Genomic DNA, 26756 nt, shown 5'->3' with positions numbered 1-26756 from the left:
ATAAACGCCACTTGATCATGGTGTATGACCCTTTTAATGTGCTGCTGGATTCTGTTTGCTAGTATTTTGTTAAGGACTTTTGCATCTATGTTCATCAGTGATATTGGCCTGCAGTTTTCTTCCTTTGTGACATCTTTGTCTGGTTTTGGTCTCAGGGTGATGGTGGCCTCATAGAATGAGTTTGGGAGCATTCCTCCTTCTGCTATATTTTGGAAGAGTTTGAGAAGGATAGGTGTTAACTCTTCTCTAAATGTTTGATAGAATTCGTCTGTGAAGCCATCTAGTTCCAGGCTTTTGTTTGTTGGAAGATTTTTAATCACAGTCTCAATTTCAGTGCTTGTGATTGGTTTGTTTATATTTTCTATTTCTTCCTGGTTCTGTCTCGGAAGGTTGTGCTTTCCTAAGAATTTGTCCATTTCTTCCAGGTTGTCCATTTTATTGGCATATAGTTACTTTTAGTAATCTCTCATGATCCTTTGTATTTCTGCAGTGTCAGTTGTTACTTCTCCTTTTTCATTTCTAATTCTATTGATTTGAGTGTTTTCCCTTTTTTCTTGATGAGTCTGGCTAATGGTTTATCAATTTTGTTTATCTTCTCAAAGAAACAGCTTTTAGTTTTATTGATCTTTGCTATCATTTCCTTCATTTCTTTTTCATTTATTTCTGACCTGATCTTTATGATTTCTTTCCTTCTGCTAACTTTGGGGTTTTTTTGTTCTTCTTTCTCTAATTGCTTTAGGTGTAAGGTTACGTTGTTTCTTTGAGATGTTTCTTGTTTCTTGAGGTAGGATTGTATTGCTATAAACTTCCCTCTTAGAACTGCTTTTGCTGAATCCCATAGGTTTTGGGTTGTCGTGATTTCATTGTCATTTGTTTCTAAATATTTTTTATTTCCTCTTTGATTTCTTCAGTGATCTCTTGGTTATTTAATAGTGTATTGTTTAGCCTCCATGTGTTTGTATTTTTTACAGATTTTTCCCTGTAATTGATATCTAGTCTCATAGCATTGTGGTCGGAAAAGATACTCGATATGATTTCAATTTTCTTAAATTTACCAAGGCTTGATTTGTGACCCAAGATTTGATCTATACTGGAGAATGTTCCATGAGCACTTGAGAAGAAAGTGTAGTCTATTATTTTTGGATGGAATGTCCTATAAATATCAATTAAGTCCATCTTGCTTAATGGATCATTTAAAGCTTGTGTTTCCTTACTTATTTTCATTTTGGATGATCTGTTCATTGGTGAAAGTGGGGTGTTAAAGTCCTGTACTGTGATTGTGTTACTGTCGATTTCCTCTTTTATGGCTGTTAGCATTTGCCTTATGTATTGAGGTGCTCCTATGTTGGGTGCAGAAATATTGACAATTGTTATATCTTCTTCTTGGATTGATCCCTTGATCATTATGTAGTGTCCTTCTTTGTCTCTTGTAATAGCCTTTATTTTAAAGTCTATTTTGTCTGATATGAGAATTGCTACTCCAGCTTTCCTTTGATTTCCATTTGCATGGAATATCTTTTTCCATCCCCTCACTTTCAGTCTGTATGTGTCCCTAGGTCAGAAGTGGGTCTCTTGTAGACAGCATATATATGGGTCTTGTTTTTGTATCCATTCAGCCAGTCTATGTCTTTCGGTGGGAGCATTCAATCCATCTACATTTAACGTAATTATCGATATGTATTTTCCTATTACCATTTTCTTAATTGTTTTGGGTTTGTTATTGTAGGTCTTTTCCTTCTCTTGTTTTTCCTGCTTAGAGAAGTGCCTTTAGTATTTGTTGTAAAATGTAAAAGCATTCTCTTAGCTTTTGCTTGTCTGTAAAGGTTTTAATTTCTCCGTCAAATCTGAATGAGATCCTTGCTGGGTAGAGTAATCTTGGTTGTAGGTTTTTACCTTTCATCACTTTAAATATGTCTTGCCACTCCCTTCTGGCTTGCAGAGTTTCTGCTGAAAGATCAGCTGTTAACCTTATGGGGATTCCCTTGTGTGTTATTTGTTGTTTTTCCCTTGCTACTTTTAATATTTTTTCTTTGTATTTTATTTTTGATAGTTTGATTAATATGTATCTTGGCATATTTCTCCTTGGATTTATCCTGTATGGGACTCTCTGTGCTTCCTGTACTTGATTGACTATTTCCTTTCCCATATTAGGGAAATTTTCAACTATAATCTCTTCAAATATTTTCTCAGTCCCTTTCTTTTTCTTTTCCTCTTCTGGGACCCCTATAATTCGAATGTTGGTGTGTTTAATGGTGTCCCAGAGGTCTCTGAGACTGTCCTCAATTCTTTTCATTCTTTTTTCTTTATTTTGCTCTGTGGTAGTTATTTCCACTATTTTATCTTCCAGGTCACTTATCCATTCTTCTGCCTCAGTTATTCTGCTATTGATTCCTTCTAGAGAATTTTTAATTTCATTTATCGTGTTGTTCATCATTGTTTATTTGCTCTTTAGTTCTTCTAGGTCCTTGTTAAACGTGTCTTGTATTTTCTCCATTCTATTTCCAAGATTTTGGATCATCTTTACTATCATTACTCTGAATTCTTTTTCATGTAGCCTGCCTATTTCCTCTTCATTTGTTCGGTCTGGTGGGTTTTTGCCTTCTTCCTTCATCTGCTGTGTGTTTCTCTGTCTTCTCATTTTGCTTAACTTACTGTGTTTGGGGTCTCCTTTTCACAGGCTGCAGGTTCGTAGTTCCCGTTGTTTTTTGGTGTCTGCCCCCAGTGGCTAAGGTTGGTTCAGTGTGTTGTGTAGGCTTCCTTGTGGAGGGGACTGGTGCCTGTGTTCTGGTGGATAAGGCTGGATCTTGTCTTTCTGGTGGGCAGGACCATGTCCGGTGGTGTGTTTTGGGGTGTATATGACCTTATTATGATTTTAGGCAGCCTCTCTGCTAATGGGTGGGGTTGTGGTCCTGTCTCGCTAGTTGTTTGGCATAGGGTGTCCAGCACTGTAGCTTGCTGGTCGTTGAGTTGAGCTGCATGTTTGCATTGAGATGGAGATCTCTGGGAGAGCTTTCGCTGTCTGATGTTACATGGAGCCGGGAGGTCTCTGGTGGACCAATGTACTGAACTCGGCTCTCCCACCTCAGAGGCACAGGCCTGTTACCCGGCCGGAGCACCAAGACCCTGTCAGCCACACGGCTTTTGGGAAGTCTGAGGTCTTCTGCCAGCGTTCAGTAGGTGTTCTGTAGGAGTTGTTCCACATGTAGATGTATTTCTGATGTATTTGTTGAAGGAAGGTGATGTCCTCGTCTTAACTCCTCTGTCATCTTGAAGGTCTCCCCTATGAGTAATTTTTAAACTGGCTGGTCCATTTTCTGAAATGAGTGAATCAACCGATTTTTCTTGTTTCTAGGGTGTTGGTGGATTTGCTGGTTCACAGATGTGAGTCTCTGACAAATGTGTTTCACTGTTTTCCTTGGAACGTCTGGGATACGGATACAAAAGTCATCATTTACTTTAGACCTTCTCACATTCCTCTCTTTCCATTTAAAAAGCTGGCAGTTGGCATTTCTCTAGAGAGGCACTTCTATGCATGTGTGTGCATGCCGTGCACGGCTGTGCACACACACACACACAACCATGGAACAAAGTACTTATTGCTTCCACAGAAGCCACAAGCTTGGAAGTACAGAGAAGGAGCCAAGCCCTGCCAGAGTGCAGAAGGGTCATGCTTTGGCCCAGGCATCAGCCAAGTGGCCCATGTGCCCAGTGATGCTACAGCAGTGAAACCCAGCCTTCTGGTCAACCAGGAACAGGCAAGGCACACAGCGAGTCTCTCCTGCTCAGCCCACACGAAGCCCAGCCTCAGTGGTCAACCACAGAAACCTTGAGTCAGCATTCCAGGGAACACCCCCAATACACAGAGCTGACACCGATTATTAAAATTCTTTTTAAATGGTCACATCTTTCTTTTTGTATTTTGATTGTCCTCAGCATAAATGTTCACATTTCCTGGAGAAACTGCAGAGGACAGGTAATTCTCCAGTCCTACAGGAGAAAGCAGGCCTCCTTTCAGCCTGGATGATGAGATCAGGGTGACAGAACATGTGGCCACTTGCAGAAGATGATTCTGGTTGATGTCATTATCCAGATGAAGGCCACCTGTGGCTACTCAAGGCTGGACAGAGACAGCAAGCTCCACAACTCAAAGGGTTAAGTGTCTCCTTCTGGCTTTTTGGAGAAAGTGCTCTATTTTTTCCAATGCAAAATTACAGGGTCTTAGGGTTGGGATGGCAACCTTTCACCCAGATATGAGTCCATCTGTAAACTTAGAGATGCTCAGTCAGCTTTTGGGTGGGAAACAAAGCCCCCACCTTAGGGGTGAGAGTCACCCACCCCCAGCTCTGAACCGTGGCCACCAACAACTCCTCCCAGGATTGACCTGATTATATCACAGCAAAACCAAATGAGTCTAGGAAGGACCAGTGCTCAGAGAAGTAGACAAAAACAATGCAGATCTCTCAGAATGTTGACCTTGCAAACAACTAAAATCTTCAGCTCCTTCTCACATGAACTACAATAGAATCTGGTCTCACCTAGGTTGCGATACGCATGCAAAATTTTTCAACCTAAATTCATTCATTTATGTTTAAGTTCTGCAGCCCTGCATGACGGATAACCAAGCTCTGTACGAATTTCACTTGCCAGCCGTTATGCCACCCAGTTCTGTGTTACCTACAGTCTGAAAAGTCTTCTTCTGAGTGGCAGTTAAGTACGTAAGTTCCTGTGCCTGGGATGCCATGGATACCTCACCTACAGACACCAGAGGTCAGAAACCCAGTGCCTAATAGGGACAGCTGTCACCTACTGGGCCCTGCCTGCCCTTCTCAGAGTCTCCATAGGATGCTGACCCATGACTGATGTGGGTGAGGAAGGAGAAACAAGTGAGAAATAAATGTGCTGATTTTTTAACAGAGACTTAAGCCTTAAGAGCTCAGAGTATCTTGTTCATGCTAGGATATGCTTATGAAATGATACAGGAGAGAAAGGCCAATACCTATATTGCAGCAACGGGTAATTTCTCAGCCAAGAGGAGTCACAAGCCTGGAAACAAGCTGAAAGGCAATCAGACCAGCAAAATATGGTGGGGCGATTTCCCAGCTCACTCATCAGCACAGCACAGTGCTCTGAAATGTGGCTTCAAGAGTGGAAAGGGGTCCAAGGGCTCAGCCTAGCAGCACCCTGGGAGGCCCCCAGTGGACACCCTAGCATAACTTCACCACTTGCTCCCCAACGGCCTGTGGCCATTCCTTACCTCAGGTGTGGAAGGGCCTTAATGGTCTGACTGTTTAACAGCCACTTGTAACTCATATATTGTGTGATCTCAGGACAAAATACATTCTTATTTAAAAGATGTATACCATGGAATATTGCTCAGCCATAAAAAAGAATGAAAAAATGCCATTTGCAGCAACATGGATGGACCTAGAGATTGTCATACTAAATGAAGCAAGTCAGACAGAGAAAAACATATGGTATCACTTAGATGAGGAATCTAAAAAAAATGATAGAAATGAACTTATTTATAAAACAGAAATAGACTCACAGACATAGAAAACAATCTATGATTACCAGAGGGGAAAGGGGGGGGATGGGATAAATTAGGAGATTGGGATTAATGTATACACACTACTGTGTATAAAATAGATAACCAACAAGGACCTACTGTACAGCACTGGGAACTCTACTCAATATGATGTAATAATCCATAAGGGAAAAGAATCTGAAAAAAAAATATATATATATATAACTGAATCACTGTGCTGTACACCTGAAACATACACGATGTTGTAAATCAACGGTACTTCAAATAAAAAAAATTCAAGTCATTTTTAATGCACACACTATATGATATCATAAAGATGTGAGTAGGATTAAAGGGGATGCTGAAATATCACAGCTCTCAAAGGCTACAAGAGAAACATGAAAGGAAGGGCTGTCAGAGCCCCAGACAAACCCCAAGCAGACATAAGTGATCCCTGTTTAATGCTGATTTGAGAAAGAATTGAAGAACACAGGACCGAGTTACTTGTAAGTCAAATAAGAGCAATCACTTGGCCTTGCCGGGAAAGTCCTTGTACCTGTAGCTTGTTGCCAAGCACGGACTCCCACTCCAGTGCCCGTCCTGTGGAGCTGGGACCACACCTCACTCTTCTCCCCACCTCCAGGGCCGCAGGAAGCCCGCACACCAGCCCATCCAGCATTCACGCTTGCAGGGCTGTCTGCATGTTTATAGACACAGTCTTGGCCCAGCATCTCTTGTTAGCACATTTACCAGACCAAATGCAAGAGAAAGAACTTGGAATAAACTACTAATTAATACTGTCTAAGGTTCCCAGGTAGCCCCTCCCTTTTTGGAAATCCATCACCGTGAGTGTTTTCACAGGGCCCTACCTACACTTTCTATCGCTAAGGAGGAGTTGGCAAAGGCAGACATCATTCCAAAATCAAAAGCAGTTTGCTACACAAAGTCATCGGCAGTACAAGTCTGCTTGGAAATGGCATCTCCTCTCATCCTTGTCGGGTGATTTGCAAAGGTCTCTGCGGCGTTTCTATTTCTCAGGCCTGAGACGGGGATGCTCTGACTGCTCCAGTGTGGGCATCCTCTAACTCAGACCAGGCTCAGGGATCCACAGTGATGGACCGAATGGAACCAGAACCGTAGGCCTGCTTTCAGGTACCAAGACTCTTAGGCACACAATTGGCTGAGGACCACTACCCGCCTGCCAGGGAGCTACCGCTATTTTGTTTTATAAGATTAAACTCCAACATTGCTACAGTTGACCCTAGGTCCCAGTTCTGTCCTCTTGGGTGGGTCCTGGCTGCCACGGGGGACTGTCAAGTTCTTCTCAAATACACGCTGTCTCCGGTGAGAAGCCCACAGAAGCAGGATGCCCTTTTATGAGCACATCACTTAAGCTAAACGTAAGTGGATTAGGCTTTCAAATGTTGCCATTCTTGCTCCTTGATAATATTTCACTGTTAATTTTGCTTTATTGCTGCCAATTATTATAGCTGATATTTAAATATATACAGTCACAAGATATGTAGCAAATCATTTTCAAATAACTAGAATAACAAGAAAGAAGGAATTGGGCTTCCCTGGTAGTGCAGTGTTTGAGAATCCGCCTGCCAATACAGGGGACACGGGTTCGAGCCCTGGTCTGGGAAGATCCCACATGCTGCAGAGCAACTGGGCCCGTGAGCCACAATTACTGAGCCTGCGCGTCTGGAGCCTGTGCTCCACAATGAGAGAGGCCACGATAGTGAGAGGTCCATGCACCGCGATGAAGAGTGGCCCCCGCTTGCCTCAACTAGAGAAAGCCCTGGCACAGAAACGAAGACCCAACACAGCCAAAAATAAATAAATTAATTAATTAATTTAAAAAAAAAAAAGAAAGAAGGAATCATCCATAAACTTCTGCTAAAACAAATGTAAACATAATCCCCCCACCCAAACTTACTTGTATAGTATTATTTCACCACTGAATGAATTTTATTTAATTAATATTAAGTATTATTTCCACTTAGTAAATGAAAATCAGAAATTGAATTGAAAAATAATATAAGTAATATTAATATCTTATTACTGAAATATAATTAACTTCAGGAACTTCATTACTGAAATTGTATTAATTAAAAATGAACACACTTAACATGTGTCACCAAATTTAAATTGATAAAGGTTTTGCTGTTGCTTCTGTTTTTGGTTTACAGCATTTTCAATAACCTAAAATCTCATATAGACGCTTACATTCTCTTACAAAGTAAATGAGTAAAGTGCTGCAAACAGCAAGTTAACTTGAACTCAGACCATTTGCTGAGAGCTCCCCCCCTTCGTCTTGTCAAGGGAAAGAGCAGAGAGCGAGGCAGCCTTGGGAGGAAGGCCAAATTCTTGGTCCCACTTCAGGGGTAACATCAGGGACAACCAGCTTCCAGCAAAACCCAGTCTCCCTTCTTTGATTTCAAGCCAAGTGCTGTCACACGGTAGCCAGCCAAGACCTATTTCCCAGGCTCCTTGCCGCTGTCCGTGGCCTCGTCATTACATTTTCACCAATAAAACGTGAGTAGGGGCTTCCCTAGTGGCACAGCGGTTGAGTCTGCCTGCCAATGCAGGGGACACGGGTTCGAGCCCTGGTCTGGGAAGATCCCACATGCCGCAGAGCAACTGGGCCCGTGAGCCACAATTACTGAGCCTGCGCGTCTGGAGCCTGTGCGCCGCAATGGGAGGGGCCGCGATATGTGAAAGGCCCGCGCACTGCGATGAAGAGTGGCCCCCGCTTGCCACAACTAGAGAAAGCCCTCGCACAGAAACGAAGACCCAACACAGCCATAAATAAATAAATAAATAAATAAAAATTAAAAAACAAAAAAACAGAAACGTGAGTGGACGTGATGTCCAAGCAACCTCCAGACTGGCCAGTGGAAACCTCTTTTCACCATCATTCCTTCAAACGGATGGACAGGGAGATGATGGTGGGCATATGGACTCTTGTGTCCTTGACAGGTTAGGGTCTCCATCCCTGGACAACTCCAATCCTGGAAGGGCTATGGGCAGAATCGGGAACTTCTGATCCAAGCCTCTGAATCTGGGGAACTCACTTGTTACAGCACCTCAGCCTACCCTTATAATTTGGTGGCTGTCCTCAAAAGATTTGCGTGCCATTGATCCTAGAGAGTAAAAGCCCTGAATTTGTGCAGACAGATGGGAAAATATGCTACTGTTTTATTTATTTTTTTCAATTGATCCAACATTTGTATATATTGTAAAATGATCACAGTAAATCTAATTAACATCTGTCACCACACACAGTTACAGAATGTTTTTCTTGTGGTGAGAACGTTTAAGATCTGCTCTCTTAGCAAATTTCAAATATACATTACAGCATTATTAACTATAGTTCCCATGCTGTACGTGACATCCCCAGGACATTAATTTTATAACTTTTATAACTGTTAGTTTGTACCTTTTGACTCCCTTTACCCATTTCATTCACTCCCCACCCCATGCTCTGGTAACCATCAATCCATTCCCTGAATCTATGAGCTCATTTGTATGTTTACTTATTTACTTAGATTCCACATATAAGTGAGATCATATGGTATTTGTCTTTTTTGTCTGACTTATGTCACTTAGCATAATGCCCTCAAAGTCCGTCATCCATGTTCTTGCAAATGGCAAGATTTCATTCTTTTTCATGGCTGAATAATGTTCCATTGAATATATGTACCACATATTCTTTATCCATCTATCCACTGATGGACACTTAGGTTGTTTCCATATTTTGGCTATTATAAGCAATACTGCAATGAACATGGAAGCACATATATCTTTCCAAGTTAGTATTTTTGTTTTCTTTGGATAAATACCAAGAAGTGGTATTTCTGGGTCATATGGTAGTTCTACTTTTAATTTTTTGAGAAACCTCCATGCTGTTTTCCATAGTGGCTGCACCAATTTACATTCCCACTGACAGTACATGAGGGTTCCCTTTTCTCCATATCCTCATCAGCACTTGTTATCTCTTATTTTCTTGATAAAAGCCATCCTATCAGGTGTGACATGGTATCTCATTGTGGTTTTGATTTTCATTTCCCTGATGATTAGTGATGTAGAGCATCTTTTCATGTGTCTTTTGGTGATTTCTATGTCTTCTTTGAAGAAATGTCTATTCAGATCCTGTTCCCACTTTTTAATGGAATTGTTTGGGGTTTTTTTGCTATCAAGTTGTATGAGCTCTTTATGTATTTTGGATATTAACCCATTATTGAACATATGATTTGCAAAAATTTTCTCTCATTCAGTAGGTTGCCTTTTCATTTTGTTGATGGTTTCCTTTGCTGCGCAGAAGCTTTTTAGCTTGATGTAGTCCCACTTATTTATTTTTGCTTTTGTCACCTATGTTTTTGGTGTCAAATCCAAAAAGTCATCACCAAGACTGGTGTCAAGGAGCTTACCACCCATTTTTCTTCCAGGAGTTTCATGGTTTCAGGTCTTACATTCAAGTCTTTAATCCATTTTGAGTTCATTTTTATACATGGTGTAAGATAGTGGGTCCAGTTTCATTCTTTTGCATGTGGCTCTGCAGTTTTCCCAACACCATTTATTGAAGAGACTATTCTTTCTGTATATTTTTGACTCTTTAGTCATAAATTAATTGACCACATATGTGTGGGTTTACTTCTAGGCTCTCTGTTCTATTCCATTGCTCTGTTTGTTTTTATGCCAATGCTATAACATTTTGATTACTATAGCTTTGTGATATGGTTTGAAATCACGGAGCATGACGCTTTCAGCTTTGTTCTTCTTTCCCAGGATTGCTTTGGCTATTTGGGGTCCTTTGTGGTCACATACAAATTTTAGGATTGCTTTTTCCATTTCTATGGGAAATGCCAATTGGAATTTTGATAAGGATTGCAATAAATCCGTCTATTGCTTTGGGCAGTATGGATATTTTAACCATATTAATTCTTCTAGTCCACAAGCATGGGACATCTTTCCATTTATTTTGTCTTCTTCAATTTCTCTCTTCAATGTCTGACAGTTTTCAGTGTACAGATCCTTCACATCCTTGGTTAAATTTATTCCTAGGTATTTTATTCTTTAACACGCACTTAGTAAATGGGTTTTCTTAATTTCTCTTCCGGATAGTTTGCTATTAGTACTATATAGAAATACAACAGATTTCTGTATGTTGACTTTGTATCCTGCAAATTTACTGAATTCATTTATTCTCTCAGTTCCTTGGTGGAGTTTCTACAGTTTTCTATATATCATATCATGTCATCTGCAAATAGTGACAGTTTTACTTCTTCCTTCCTTATTTGGGTGCCTTTCATTTCTTTTTCTTGCCAAACTGCTCTGACAAGGACTTCCAATAATATGTTGAATAAGAGTAGTGAGGGGGACATCCTTGTCTTATTCCTGATCTTAGAAGAAAAGCTTTCAGTTTTACCCTTGAGTTTGATGTTAGCTGTGGGCTTGTCATATATGGCCTTTTTTTATATTGAGGTACGTTCCCTCTATACCCACTTTGTTGAGAGTTTTTAATCATAAATGGATGTTGAATTTTGTCAAATGCCTTTTCTGCATCTATTATGATGATCATATGATTTGTATCCTTCATTTTGTTAATCTGGTGTATCACATTGATTGATTTGCTGATGCTGAACCCTCCTTGCATCCCTGGAATAAATCCCACTTGATCATGGTACATGACCCTTTTAATGTATTGTTGCTAATATTTTGTCGAGGATTTTTGCATCTATGTTCATCACGGATATTGGCCTGTAATTTTCTTTTCTTGTTGGTGTCTTTGTCTGAATCAGGGTAATGCTGGTCTTGTAAAATGAGTTTGGAAGTGTTCCCTCCTCTTTTATTTTTTGGAACAATCTGAGAAGGATTGGTGTAATTCTTCTTTGAATGTTTGATAGAATTCCCCAGTGAAGCCGATTGGTCCTAGACTTTTGTTTGTTGGACTCCCTACCGTTTTAAACAGTAGTCTTAAATAGAAAATCTGAGAAGGTGACTGTTTGGATCTAACAATGTAGAACAAGCATAGACCAATGTGTTATGCCCCACATTGCAACAGACCCTTCCCCTTAATGGGAGTGGCCATAGCTAGCCTTTCAGACCTCTTAACCCTTGACCCCTGGTCATAACCTGCCTCCACATCCAGCTCAGAAATGGCTCTATAGCTTTATTCTACTCTGGAACAAGGCTCTAGACTCAGCCTCCCTCAACTCACCTGACTCATGGGTCCTGCTGACTTTGCATCATCCAGAGTATGATTTCCAAGAATTATCTGACAGCAAATAGATATGCATATGGTCTGCATCTTCTCATCTGTAACCAAAGCACCCTAAGTTCTAGTCTCAGTTTCTCAAGAGTAAAGTAAATCCCCCCAATACTATTTCTACCTCGCTCCTCAGACATCAGCCTGGGTAGAGCATGACATCCTCATGACGGCAGGGGATGCCGGTCTCAGCACAGCACCTGACAGCACAGCAAAGTTCTCCTCCCCTCTGGGGACCTGCAGGGGCCACTGCTGCTCCGTGGGTAGCATCACGGGGGCCAAGATAGGAAGGGGCTTTGAGAGCGTCAGGTGACAGGTACCACACAGCTAACGTCATTCGCAGTTCCCGTGGAGCAGGTGCTATTCCACAGGAGGAAGCAAGACCTCAGCACAACGTTGTTTAACCAAACAGCCATATTGTTGTGACCCATCAGCAACACTAAAGTGAAGCTTCTCTCTCACCTCTGCCTTAGGGACTCCCATGGGCTGCGGAGCACCGGCCCTCCTCTCCGACCGAGTGTGTCCTAGAACAGGCTGGGCCAGGCGGTAGCATTGGTGTCTGGCAGGTGTTTGGAAAGGTGGCCATGGGCATGCCTGCCAGGTCCTCCCAATGCCTGACCTACACGTGCAGGTCAAGGAGAGGAGGGGGCAGCAACAATTTTCCAAAACTGTCAAGAGAAGTGTGGGACACCATCTCCTACTCTGAAATTCTTTCTACTCTCCTCTCTCCAGGGAGGGAATCATTCAAAATCTTTGCATAAAACTTATAGCGCTGGGCAACTTGGGATATAAACTTCATCATTAATAACTTTCTTTTTTCTGTGTGTAATCTGACTCTGCTTATACTAAATGATTGTCTCTAGTAACAAAATGAACCAGAAATCAGTTTTCTTTGGCTGTGCTCTGAACATGTCATGCACACGCTCAGCGGGCACATATGAGGTCCCTCCTCTTGGTTCCAGGCACCGCCCTCGTTGCTAGGGATAGAGTCATGAAAATATAATAATAATAATAATAATGATAATAATAATAATAGTAATAATAAATGGCTCTTGCCCTCATAGAGCTTAAAGACAGCTCTCCTTGGTAATGAAAAGACTGCACGGTTCATATGTACTCTCAGCTTCATTTGTACAGATTTCAACCTCTTTCCCCATAAATTAATACTCAGAGCCAGATACCTAAGACGTAGTGTGTGCTGGACAGACTGGCAACTAAAGCCAGTAAACGCCTGACTTAAGGGAGCCTGAATGGAGGAACGTGACATCTGCTTGGTACTATTTAAGTTCTACTCCATGAGTTGTTTAGAATCTGTTCTAGGTCCCATTATGGTGACTTACATGGAGGAGGGCCTGTGTCACCTGTAATGAAGATGCTAGCATCCACTCTGCCCCCTCCACTCAACCACATGGCATTCACCTCACACCAAGACAGAGATGGCAAGGAAATTCAGATGCAGGTGAAAATCACATTTTTTTTTTCTGTAAATCATGGTATTTTCAAAGAAGCAACCTGCATAACCATCTGCATTTATGATTTGCTTGTATTTTTGTTATAAAGCTAGAAAATCATCCAGACAATATATGACAGAAATCCATCATGCTAAAGGAAACAAATAGCAAAGACAAACCACTTAGGAAATATCACTAAATATGTATTTTTATAGTTTAACCAAATACTCTGATCAAATATCTATCAATATCTATGTCATATATTTTATGCGAGCCAGAGAGGCAAAACATTCCTTTCTCACCTTTTTACTTTTCTTAGTTTTTCTCCCCTTTGTATCTCCCATATCCAATCAGTGGGTACTGTCCAAGTTTATCAAATTATCTCAGTCTGAAGCTCGGTGCTGAAATTCCTGAACGGTGCCTCCGGAAAGCTGATCTCAGCGTCTCCTCCAAAAGGAGATGCCAGGCTCACTAGGGTCACCCAGCAGGAAACGTCACGAGCAAGCCTTAGGCTTCATTGGAGGCTGTCCTTCAAGGGTTACGCTTATGATGTAATTATAGATGCACACTGAGTCATCTGGGGCAGCAAACGTTCTTCACCAGGTAAATATGGGCATCATTCCGACCGCAAGATGAGAAGAAAGCTCTGGTCCTTCTCACCCCAGACTGAGGGTCGGACACTGAGAAGCAGGAAGTCATATATTCAGTGTGTTTCCAATCTAGAGTCGTTGCAAACTGCCCTTGACATGCGCACACCTGCACACGCACACGTCCGGGAGCACCCGGCCCGTCCCCTCTGTGGGCAGCACAACCTCCCCACGTCCCCTGTGGACCAGCTCACAGACTTGGTCCCAGCGCAGACCCTACTTGCCCCTCCGCTCCGTGTGCTTCTCTCTAAGCCCGACTCCACCTCTCCACCCAGGAGCCAGGGCTCGGGGCCTCGGTTCTCAGCGCAGAGCTTCACTTGGGAGCTCATTAGAAATGCCAAATCGCAGGCCCCATCCCTGGCCCCCCTAAGTCAGAATTCTCACAAGACCCCTCGATGCCCTTGCGCTTGGAGTCTGAGCAGCGCGGGGTGGGGGGCACCCCTGTGTGTGTCTCTCCTGAACGCAGGGCGTAGCCTGGCTCCTCGCTGTAGCCCAAGTGTCCGGTGGCCCCCTGGTCTCCTACAGCAGAGCCTTGGTGAAATCTGCCCAGAGAGGGGCTCGGGCAGGGGCGGAGGGGAGAGGGATCACTTGTGAGGCACCCTGCATCTTCTTCCTTTGCTTTTCTCCCCCCAACTCCCTTCTGTCCTTCCTTGTCTGTGTTTTTCTCAACATTAACTTTTCTTATTCTATGAGTGAAGATTCAGACTTTGCTAAGGTGTCGTACATATAGACAATGGAATACTACTCAGCCATAAACAGAATGAAATAATGCCATTTGCAGCAACATGGATGGACCTAGAGATGATCATACTAAGTGAAGTCAGTCAGAAGGAGAAAGACAAATACCATATGATATCACTTATATGTGGAATCTAAAATATGACACAAATAAACTTATTTACAGAACAGAAATAGATGCACAGACATAGAGAACAGACTTGTGGCTGCCAAGGGGGAGGAGTGGGGAGGGATGGAGTGGGAGTTTGGGATTAGCAGAGACAAACTAGTATATACAGGATGGATAAAAAACAAGGTCCTACTGTAGAGCACAGGGAACTATATTCAATATCCTGTGATAAACCATAATGGAAAAGAATATGAAAAAGAATAGATAATATGTGTAACTGAGTCACTTTGCTGTACAGCAGAAATTAAACACAACATTGAGAATCAACTATACTTCAATACAATTTTAAAAAAGATTCAGACTTTGGAAAATCATTACATACGTCGCTAAAACAGACAGACATACTGTGCACCGTTTATGAACATATAACCATTTACTGTACTTTTAAAATATAAAAGCTTCGAAAGGGCTGTTATCCCTGGGGAAGGAAAAGGGAAAGGGGTCTGCTATGGTTCTAGAGGCAGTTGTGTCTCCATTTGCCGTATTTCTTAGAAATTCTCAAAAAGACATGAGACAAATTGGGCTAAATGTGAACATCTGTTAATCGTGGGTGGATGACTCATGACTATTTATTTTATTTTGCAACTTTCTATAAATTGGAACTATACCAACATTTTGCAAAGGGGAGAGGCCCTGACAGCGGGGTCTGTGTCTAAGGGGGGAGCCTTGACCGGTAGAGCAGAGGGACGTTAGGGCCTCCCCACGACCACTAGGAGTGCAGACCTGTAATCAGCCCCGCAGGAAGTAAAGGAAGGCATCGAGGTCAACCTGGGACACATTTAAGATGGAGAAATCAAGAAAATATGACAAGATGGGAAGAGGCAGCAAAGGCCACAGTGAAGGGAGAAATCCAGCCCAAACCACACCAGGAGAGGAGGAGGAGGCCGGGGTGTGGGGGGCTTCAGGAGGTCCCCAGGCTCCAGGGTGGGCGAACCAGGCCAGGGGGCATCCGATACAGGTCACCTTGGGGGCAGGGCCTCGAACACACGTGCAGTGGTTGGAGGACGCTCGGCGAACAGATGGGGAGAGGCAAGCGGCCTCCTGTGTTTGGAACAGAGGGGGCGTGGCAGGTGGCAGCCCCAGCTGCACTGCCATCCCGCCTGTAAGAACTGGGAGAAGCTGGAAGAGAAAAGCATGGAGCTCAGGGGCCAAGACATGCTCAGGAAGAAAACGAAGCACAGCGCTGGGGCGGGTGCAATGAAGCAGGTGGGCAAGGATTTGAGAGAAGCTGAATGCACACGCCCGGAGAGGCTCCAGGCTCACCACTTGTCAGTCTGGACTGAGACTCCAGAACAGCCTGTCCAGAATCCCGGGGGGATGTTCCCCGGATGAGAGGAGGTGGGGAGAGTGTCTGCGGGTGGCAGGTTGTGGAGGACGGTCTTAGGCTGAGTGAGACGAGGCCACCACCGCAGTGGTCATCAGGCGTCTGGCCAGGATCCCCCTTCACAAAGCCTCGCTCCGCCTGCTAAGTGCACAAGGCTGCACCCAAAGCAGTGAGGCCAGAAGGGGGGCCATGGACGAGGCTGGGAGAGAGGCCACGGGGAGGCCAGCAGGAGCGGTGACCACGGGGAAGAGCAAGGCAGTGGGATTCGGGATGTATTCTGAAGGCAGCAGGTGGGCTTTGAGCTGGATGGCAGATGGAGCGTGGAGAATGGAGGAAGCAAAGGGGGCCTCCAAGGTTTGGGGCTAAGCCACCGGGATGACAAGCTGCCTTTTCCCCAAGTGGAGAGGGCATGGAGGGGCCAGGGGTCTGCTTCTCTCTGCCACCTAGTTTGAGAAGCAACTTGAATGCCATTCACTCAACCAAGCCGTGTGCAGGCAACTGCAATTCTACAGATCTCTGCTTGTCCATCCAAGGGCAGGAGAAGGTCACAAAAGAAATACAGACATTAGGAAAAAATAGATACTCATGTTTTAAGGAAAATGAGGAAAATCAGTATTTTGAAATAGACATTTTTTACCGCTCATTCCCTACAAACATTGAATCCTCAGCCGAGAGGTTAAACATCTACATTTCTTGTTTTCACTTTGAGAACTAAGTATTGGCATGAGGCCCTTCAATCAACCTTTTAGGCTCTAGTTAGAAAATATTATTCCCATTCTAAGAATCCAGTGTTTTGGAAAAAAATTCCTTGAGGCTTTAAAAACAAAACCTTCCTCTGACAGTTTCCAGATTTGCATTGGAGAGCATGTGACATGAAAACTTTAAAAACTACTGTGAATGGGCAAATAGGTATGCAAATAAGTTTAGGATCATTTTTCTAAATTACATTTTTGGGTCTGCATCCTTTCCACTCTTTGATAGAAGTTTCATAACCAAGACACTGGATCTGAAATGAAAAACTGAGTGGCTATAAGTACTGTTATTTGTTGCTGGTGGCACCACCCTTTCGGGAAGCAACGTGAAAACATGTGTTGTCTTGAAAGCCATAAGACTGTCTCACCCTCTGATTCCCTAATACCTTTGCAAGTCTCTATTATAAGGAAAATTCCCCAAATGAATATGGGCTTTGGGGACGAAGATGGCCCTCTCATTATTTATAGTTCCAGAGGAAAAAAGCAACAAGTAACGGGGCAGAGTGATGCAGCTTAGCAAGCGCCAGCTACAAGCCCCTCCCAGTGCCAGGAGCCCTGGGAGTGATGACAAACCCATTGCACACACGGGGGAGGGGAGGCTGTAAAGGTCACAGAGTTGTACGTGCTAAAGTCAGAATCCAGATTCAAGCAAACAGAAACAAAAGCCACACTTTTCCCTCTTCCTGGATGATCACACAACCTTTAAAACATTAAGAGACCATTGTTGTACCAGAGCGAATTGTAAATGACATGACGCTAAAGGAAAAAAGCACAACTCTGTGTACATCACAGTTGGCCTTAGGCACCAGAAAGGCTCAAGAGAACATACAAAGTGACGAGAAAATGTGTTGGGCTGTTGGCATGCCACGTGACTCCCTCACTCCCCATTTAAAACTTTCCATATGGTACTTATTTTATAATCTTGAATATAAAACATTTTTGAAAGGTATACACTAGATTTTTAAAATATCTCTTCAAAATGGATGTATAACAAAAATTAGTTCTACATCCCAAACGTGGCTCAGCCCTCGATTTTGTGAATGCTCAAAAAACAGCAAATTTTAGCTTTTTCAGGCCAGGAGTTTCAGCAGGACTTGCTGTGTCTGGAAAAACACTGCCCCCTTGTGGCGGATCTGACTCAACACTCATTTTGGGGGGCCAGCTCTTTAATCATCCGCTTGGGACAGGATTCTTTTTTTTTTTTTTTCTTTAAACATCTTTATTGAAGTATAATTGCCTTACAATAGTGTGTTAGCTTCTGCTTTATAACAAAGTGAATCAGTTATACATATACAATAGGTTCCCATTACTCTTCCCTCTTGCATCTCCCTCCCTCCCACCCTCCCCATCCCACCCCTCTAGGTGGTCACAAAGCACCGAGCTGATCTCCCTGTGCTATGCGGCTGCTTCCCACTAGCTATCTATTTTACATTTGGTAGAGTATATATGTCCATGACACTCTCTTACCCTGGGACAGGATTCTTAACAGACCCGTGCAAGCCGGGGAGAAATACAGGCTCTCTGATGAGCATGGGACTCAGGGCACTCAATTATGGAACTTGCTTTACAACTTAGTTTTTAATAACCTTTTCTGAAAGTGTCATGTTACTGATGGGCATGCCTCTCAACTTCTTGGGCTCCTAAGGGCAGGACTTCAATACAGCAGCTGCCTCCGTCCGGGCCAGATGACTCTGCGGGGACATTTCAACCTGGACCCCAAAAGCTTATTCAGGCTTTGGATTGAGAATCACTTCAGAACATGGTGAGCAACTCCTAGGATGATGGAAACCTTCCATAATTGCCTGAACAGGGGGAAACATGGCCCCAGATGATTTTTTAAAATTGAGGCAATGCTTTTTAAAAATCATTCACCAGAAGATTTTATAACAATGGTAATAAGCAACACAATGGTATCTGGTATGGCTCACACTGATAAATTTTTAGGTTGGTCAAATTTATAGCATTTAAATGAAGGCCAGGGGCCTATAAAAGGTCAGTCACTACAGGTTCATTTTACAATTTGCCCAAAATCCCAGAGTTAATAACAGAAGCAGGATTAAGAACTCGGGTCCTTCTCCTCCTACACCAGAGCATTATTTACCACCTTACCAGATGCTGCGGTATTCTGCGCGTGTGGCATTCCTGTGCGCTGGATTACAAATGAGCTCAGGTGTCTTGTTCCATCAAGGTGCAGAGTTCATACTGCTGTCTATGTGACTTAGGAAGACAGCAGAGGATGGAGACCGAGGCCTGAGGACCGTTCCCACCTCGCCGCTAATCACATCCAGTGGACCCTGACCACATTCCCTCCATGTGTCTCAGGGTCCAGATCTGTGGGACGCCACGCATGCACAGAGAAGGGACAGTTTCCCGGAAAATGCCGAATTCTAGGAAAACTGCTTGAAATTATTCGTGAGGTGATTATATTCACTCTGATTCAAGGGTCCTTTGATTAAGAAAATGAAAATGTATCTTGGAATAGACTAAACGTTAGTTTACATAAAATTAATCTTTCCAGGAAAGATCTGACTACTTTGGCTATCTACATACCTTAGGATAATTTTTTTTAAAAAAAACCTATTTTTTTTTTTTTTAAATCTATTCTCTTCCGACTCTTCAGGTTACAAATATAAGAAACTAGCTGCATTTTCTCAAGGAAAAATAACAATACTATCTGGAAGGTTCCTAGTGAAGCTCTGATGCAGTTTACTCACCATTTCAGAATGCTTCCTAAAGTTATTAGCCGAGCTCTATACTTGTTAATCCTTACAAGGATGCTGCAGGGTGGATGGCGTTGTGCCCGTCACACAGATGAAAAAAGGGGAGACAGAGAGGTCCCCTCTGCTGCTTGGGAATAAAAGCTCAGCTCTACACCCCAAGGGCAGGTGCTTGCACTCAGCTAGGAGTCAAGGGCTTGGGGAAATGTATAAAAACAGGAGCAGCGCTCTTAAGAAATGTTACATCACCAGCTTGCTTGATAAAGGAAAGCATAATCTCAAACACAGATAAGACATCACAGACATGAAGAAATATAAACATGAACATAAAACATTGCGAAACAAAAGCAGACATCAACGGATTTGACCAGCCACTTGGCCTCCGGAAGCTGGGAATTTCTGCGTCTGCGTAAGGAAGGCTGCACCTACTTTACAGTGATGTGGGAAGGATGAAACGAGATTATGTAACTAAGCACGGGCCTGGCACAGGCAGGCAGGTGGTGGCAGCCGTGGGCGTCATCCTCTTTGGCCAGCAGTATTTTATTAAGTGCTATCCTGCCCTAGGACTTCAAACCCAGTAAACTCTTATTTCCAGGTGAAGAGTTAATCTACCACATTGCAGATTCCTTTATTGACTTTGATTTCTAGTAAAAGTCACACATGATTTTAAAAAATGAAAAAAAAAAAATCCTAGAGACCACTCCATATCTGTATTGAATGTTCTTCCTGCTTCCCTTAAACTGCTCTGTGTAATCAGTTCACTTAGCTCTACAACAAACCTGATGACATAATGATGTTGAGTCTTCATATCTAAGAATATGGCCCGTCTTTCCATTTGCACAAAATTGTAGAATTTTATGATTTTCCTCATAAATGCTTTGGATATTTCCTATGAACTTTTTGCCTAGGTTTATCTATCTATCATCTGTCTATCATGTCATGAATGTGTTCTTAGGCTACATTAGTAAGAAAAAAAATCTCACACAAATTAGCAACGCCCACTGCAAAACTTATGCTACCATCCATTGCTGTAGAAAAAGTAGTAACTCCTGGCATGCTGTAATAACCAAAGAGGTGTGAGCAGTCAAGCCCTACAGGGTAGTTTAACAGATCCTCTACTCAAACACAAAGTTTGCTGGCAGAGTGTGTGAAATATTAGAAGACATTTTCCAACAATCTGTGGCCAAAATTGAGGCTGACAAAAGATAAGCCTTACGGACTAATTGAGTGCACGGACATTTTAAACCATTCTCAGTGGATTTAAGTCTGTTTTATAGCAAAGAAGCACATTGCTGATGTGGTTATGGCAAGGAAAGACTTGCTTAAGATTATACAGCTGAAGAAGAGACCTTCTCATTATGTAATTGTACTCAGGTTAATTTGGGGTCGGATGAGAATACTGGTCACATGCGTTTCTATGGACGAGCTGCGGCCACCCCAGGCTCCAGCCCGGCCTGAGTTCCCACCACGAGTTAAATCCTTCTTATTGGAAACCAGCAAGATTTGGTTGTCAGGAAAGTTGAGAGCTGATTTTCAAAGAGCATTAAAATATGGGAATCAAAAGGGAAAACAGCATCAAGTCCAGGGCATTAAACTCCTATGTTTTTAAAGTGATGGATGAGAAACTGAGACTCTATAGTTAGCTACCTTTAGATTCAGAACTGAGATTGATAATTGTCAGGAGGATACATATTAACACACTTACTCAAATTAAAAATATGACTTGACTTTTTGTTTTTAACCAAAAGTAAATGTGATTTGGCTTTTTGATTGGACAATAAGGGCCCATTTTGCTAATTAATTTATATGGCAGACATTCTCCATAAATTGAATGGGCTAAATCTATAAACCTAAGATCCTGACAAAAATAGACTTAAAAGTTTGGGATGAGATTTTTAACATTCACTAAAAAACACTATTTTGGCAAAAGTGAGTGAAAACTGACAACATGTCAATTTCCTGAGTGAAAACTGACAATATGTCATTTTCCTCAAAACTTACTGATGATATATTAGGTTTAGAAAGTGCCTGTGACATCCATCAGCACACACAGTCACAATTTTTTTTTTGGGTGGATGGATGTTAATTAAACTTAATTGTGGTAATCCTTTTGCAATATATACATACATCAAATCATTATGTTGTATGCCTAAAACTAATACAATGTTGTATGTTGATTACATCTCAATTTTTAAAAATGGTCAGCTTTGCTATCCCTTAGCTCATATAAACATGTTAGTAAAATCAGTAGCTGGGACACATGTAATTCTAACTTGAGACTTCTGAAAAATATAACATGAATGAAAAGAAGAGTATAATGTCAAATTGCTCATTTTGATTTACTTTAATTATCTAGAAACAATTTATACAATTTCAGAAACTATATCACACTTAATGATAATACTCCTTTATATGTATATAATACTTTATGAATAAAAATTTTTTTTCACAACATATATTATTTGATTTCTACTGTATTTGTTCCTTTGGGGGAGATGTCTTCAAACATTATTTTAAAAAAAGAGAAAGTGCCTCTGAGTAATGAGTGTAATTATTATCCGAGAAATCTTGATAAAGTGTTTTTCTTATACCTCCCAGAAGTCAATAACTTTAGTGTGATTGAGTAACAACACCCCTGGCAAGTCAAATGGCTTCCAAATCTTGGCTATTGACCAATTAAACGAGAACCTAGTCAGGTACAGATAAAAGATCAATCAAAATAATATTTGATAATAGATCACTATGTGATTGACCAGAAGGACTTCAAAGAATTGAAAGGCACTTTTATAGCAGTAAACTTTTTCATCCTCTTGTACTTATTTATGTAAAATATTTCCTCAGGGTTTAAACCAATAAAAACGCAGAGTCACACGATTAATGTTGAAGCTTTTCTGGTTTTATCCATAAATTATGTTCATTAATGGGTATATGGAATAAATTTTAAAATTACCTTTCATCTTATTAAAAGATGTCTTTTCAAGAAAGATTTCCTTTTCATGCTTAACAATTATATATCAGCAGTTGTAATATATTTATATTGTTTTTATTTATTTGCAATTGTAATAACTCAATCTAGAAGAATATTTTCCTACCCACAGTTTTATGATCACATGAAATTTAAAAATCTAATTTAGATAGACATTCTTGTTTTGTATCACATTTCATTTCAACTATTTAAAACAGACTTTTGAAAACAAAATATATATTGAATAGAATACAATTTTACATGGGACCAGTATGGAAATGTGAAATGAAGAAAAAGAATAATAATGCAAAATGTTTTACTGTTATAGAAGAGTTTGTCTATGTGATTTGTCTATGTATCTATGTGATTTTGGTATAAAACTTTATTAGATACATTTAAAATGTCAATATTTAGAAGACGCTATGAAATATTTTCTTTCAAGTATTTAAAATTATGAAGAAGCTTTTTGTATGCCAACTTTGAAATGCGAGGGCACAGAAAGTTTTAAAAAAATTCTTTCAACGTATGGCTGCAGAATTTAGGAAACAGGCTGTGTGGCTCCAAAACCATCAGCTGCTCCTGAGAATTCAGGGAAGTGGCTTCGGACGCTGTAACTCAGTTACTCTAATGAAGGGCCCTCCGGAACACGCCGGCTGGGGCTGGAGAACTGGAAGCTAACACATTCGGAAAGTGACATACTTGCTCATCCTCTGAATGTACCATGGGCAACTAAAAAAGAAGCCACATGACGCTTTGTGCATCTATCTAGTTTTTAGAAACCCACAAAAACAAAAAACAAGTAAACTAATCTATAATTTCATTTCCCGGAAGGTGGTGCAAAGCCGCCATAAGCCCCACGAGGTTAGCGCGAAGCCCCTGCGGTGTTAGTACTCACGTTCGAGTCCCTTCCCAGTGCGGACTTGGTGGTGTCCTCATCGCTCTCCGCCCCCGGCTGCCTGAGTTGCTCTGCCTGGAACAGAAGCAGGACCCCCGTCACCTCCAGGTGAGAGCAGGGTCACACAGAACAGTTGTCCTTAGCAAGTATTAAAGCAAACCACGCCAGGCTGGCCGTCCCTCAGGGCAGCAGCGTCTGCATAAACAGCTGTAATCCACGGCCTCGATTCCTCAGTTTAGGAACCTGAAAGCTGCTCTATAAGAGCCCCTAAGCAGTGCTCACAGATCTGACAACCACAGTTTTGAAATTCATGACTCACGGAGTATGAGCTTTCATTTTGTCTTTTTCCCCAGAGCATTTCTTTTGCTTAGAAGAGATGCAATATGAAAACAGCAGCGGGTCTGAGCTGATCAATTAGCTCCGGAAACCAATTAATTCAGTAGGTTTTGAGGATTTCTAGGTTTTAAATTCAGTTTACCACTGCATTGCTGATTGATTGGATACACATCAAAGTAACTCACCAAATACCTCACTCCCTACCCACAAAAGGTGAACAATAATGACATCTCACTTCATTGTTTAAAAGAAGGTTTCCCTTGATGGTGTGGTGACCTCCAGACAGAGAACCACCAGGTGCCCTGGAAAATACAGCTCTGGGCCACACCCTGCCCTCCCAAATGAGGATCTTTGGGGATGTGACCCAAGAATCCAAATGTTACACTAGATCTTAAGGTGATTCTAAGGTATTTTCAGAACTACTTGGTTAGGAGAATAAGTAATGTCAAAATGAAAGTTATCACGTTGAAAGAACATTAAAATACCAAAGTTTTAAAACAAGGAAGGATATTTGCCCTCATTGACTTCAGCCAAAATGATATCTTTTTAAGCATATTCTCTATTGAGATTTTACACACACATATGCATGTTTTTTCCTTTAAGTAGATAACAAAGACTCACTTTAATTTTAAATGTCTCCATTCTTAGTATTTTGCTCTCAGACATGTGTAGACTATCTGGCATCATAGGATTTTAGAAATCATTTAAAAAATGATTTACTCAGGACTTCCCTGGTGGCCTGCCAGGGAAGGAATCCACCTGCCAATGCAGGGGACACGGGTTCGAGCCCTGGTCTGGGATGATCCCACATGCCGCGGAGCAACTAAGCCCGCGAGCCACAACTACTGAAGCCCGCGTGCCTAGAGCCCGTGCTCCGCAACAAGAGAAGCCACCACAGTGAGAAGCCCGTGCACCGCAACAAAGAGTAGCCCCCGCTCGCCACAACTAGAGAAAGCCTGCACGCAGCAACGAAGACCCAACGCAGCCAAAAACAAACAAATAAATAAATTTATAAAAATTTTAAAAATAAAAAATAATTTCCTCCAAACCCTCCTGCTATTAATGAAGAAAACCTGAGACCCAGGCTTGCCAGGCAGTGTACAGTGTGTGGACGGTGAGAGCCATGGCTCTGGAAAGACAGGCGGGTCCGAATTCCGGCAACACTAGCCCTGGGATTTGCTCAGAGTGTGCAGCCTGGGCTTCTTCACCTGTAAAATGGGCTTGATAATGCCTCTCTCACCAGGTTTATAGATGATTAAAGGAGGGTGCATTTAGCACAGCATCTCAAACAATAAAAACAGAGAGAAGCAAGGAAGGAAAAGGTTAATGCCCAAAACAACAAATAATCCAGTAAGGTTACGACTGTATAAGGGCAGTTGAGCGCAAAATAAAATAAAATAAATGAGAGGGAAAGATGAGGTGTACGAGAAAGGAAAAACAGTTCTAGCCAGTCTAAGACCGAAGAAAGATGGGGTACGGCAGAGGGAAAGCCCCTGGGACCCACAGACCAGGCTTCCTCGCCATCGGTGGCATTTTCACAGGTGTTTCAGACTCTCATGGAGAACGCTGCCAAACCACCACACGCATTAGGCTCTTATTCTGCTTAAAACAAAGGCACTTCTAGATTTTCTACTGACTTCGCTGGCAGTTTCATGTCTCAAAAGCAGGAAGATACAAGAAGAAGGGCTCTTGAGCTCTTGGTGTGAGGAATGGGTAGATTTTCTGTGAATTAGAATTGTGAGAACCAAAGAGGCCAGCGGTGCCTGCAGTCCCAGCCAACTGACCTCAAAGCGTCAGAAGCCATATTACTCAGCCATCAAAAAGAATGAAATCATGCCATTTGCAGCAACATGGATGGACCTAGAGATTATCATACTAAGTGAAGTAAGTCAGACAAAGACAAATATCATATGATATCGCTTATGTGTGGCATCTAAAGTATGATACAATCCAACCTATCTATGAAACAGGAACAGACTCACAGACATAGAGAACAGACTTGTAGTTGCCAAGGGGTGGGGGGAGGATGCAGTGGGAGTTTGGGATTAGCAGATGCAAACTATTATATATAGGATGGATAAATAACAAGGTCCTACTATACAGCACAGAGAACTCTATTCAATATCCTGTGATAAACCATAATGGAAAAGAATATGAAACAGAATATATGTATATATAACTGAGTCACTTTGCTGTACAGCAGAAATTAACACAACACTGTAAATCAACTATACTTCAATAAAATTTTTTTAAAAAGATGACAGGAACCAGAAACCCAACATTAAGAGAGTGAAGGGAAATTCAAATGTGAAACTGAATCTGTAATTTCAAGTAATTCTGGCAGGAGAGGAAAGGATGGGGGAGGAGGGAAGAGGAGGGGGACAGGATAGTGGGGTGAGGGCACAGAAGATCTTAAGTAGAGACACACACGGAGCAGAGATTTTCAAAGGACACACGGAAACGGGGGGGAAACACACACAATCAGTAATAAGACAGAGAATCAAGAATCCACAGTCAAAGCATCAGGCAGTCAAGAGCACTGTACCGGAGTGTGGCAGAAACTCCTGAGGGCAGGGACCCCTCACTAGTTCAGGTGATGGCTTCTCTCTGGGCTGCCAGCTTCCACCCAGCCTGCACACTGACCTCTCACCTCCGAACCACAAGCTGACCTGGGATCTAACCCCAGGACCCTGAGCAAGTTTATTTCTTTGGGCCCCAGCGTCCTCATCAGGAACATGGGGTGGATGGTAATTCTGACCCCATGGGCTCCGGAAGGTCAGGACACGTGCAGGCTGGTGCACAGATGCAAGGGCCATGTGATGGGCAGAGAGGGCTCTGGACCAACGTGCGTCCACCCTACTCACGCCTCCTCTAACGCTACGGGGATGGCGGACGCTTCCAAACCCAGCTGGCGGATTAAAGACTAACGTTCCCCACAACGGTTCTGTCTTTTTTAGTGCCATCTAC

General features: G+C 42.2%; 1 protein-coding gene across 5 annotated transcripts in view; it reads right to left on the bottom strand.

Moving 5' to 3' along the window:
* COBL (cordon-bleu WH2 repeat protein) overlaps positions 1-26756 on the bottom strand; it is a 273155-nt gene that overhangs the window by 132701 nt on the left and 113698 nt on the right. For 4 of the 5 annotated variants that reach the window (XM_036863045.1, XM_036863042.1, XM_036863046.1 and 1 more), the window contains one exon: positions 23454-23528. The exons of the other annotated variant lie outside the window; for it this stretch is intronic. In XM_036863045.1, coding sequence (XP_036718940.1) covers positions 23454-23528 — 75 coding nt within the window. The remainder of the gene's footprint in view (positions 1-23453; positions 23529-26756) is intronic. 5 annotated transcript variants of the gene reach the window in all.

This window comes from Balaenoptera musculus, chromosome 9 (assembly GCF_009873245.2).
Source record: "Balaenoptera musculus isolate JJ_BM4_2016_0621 chromosome 9, mBalMus1.pri.v3, whole genome shotgun sequence".
Taxonomy (NCBI): Eukaryota; Metazoa; Chordata; class Mammalia; order Artiodactyla; family Balaenopteridae; genus Balaenoptera; species Balaenoptera musculus.
The sequence above is the reverse complement of the archived record's forward strand: the minus strand, read 5'-3'. Positions and strand labels throughout refer to the sequence as shown.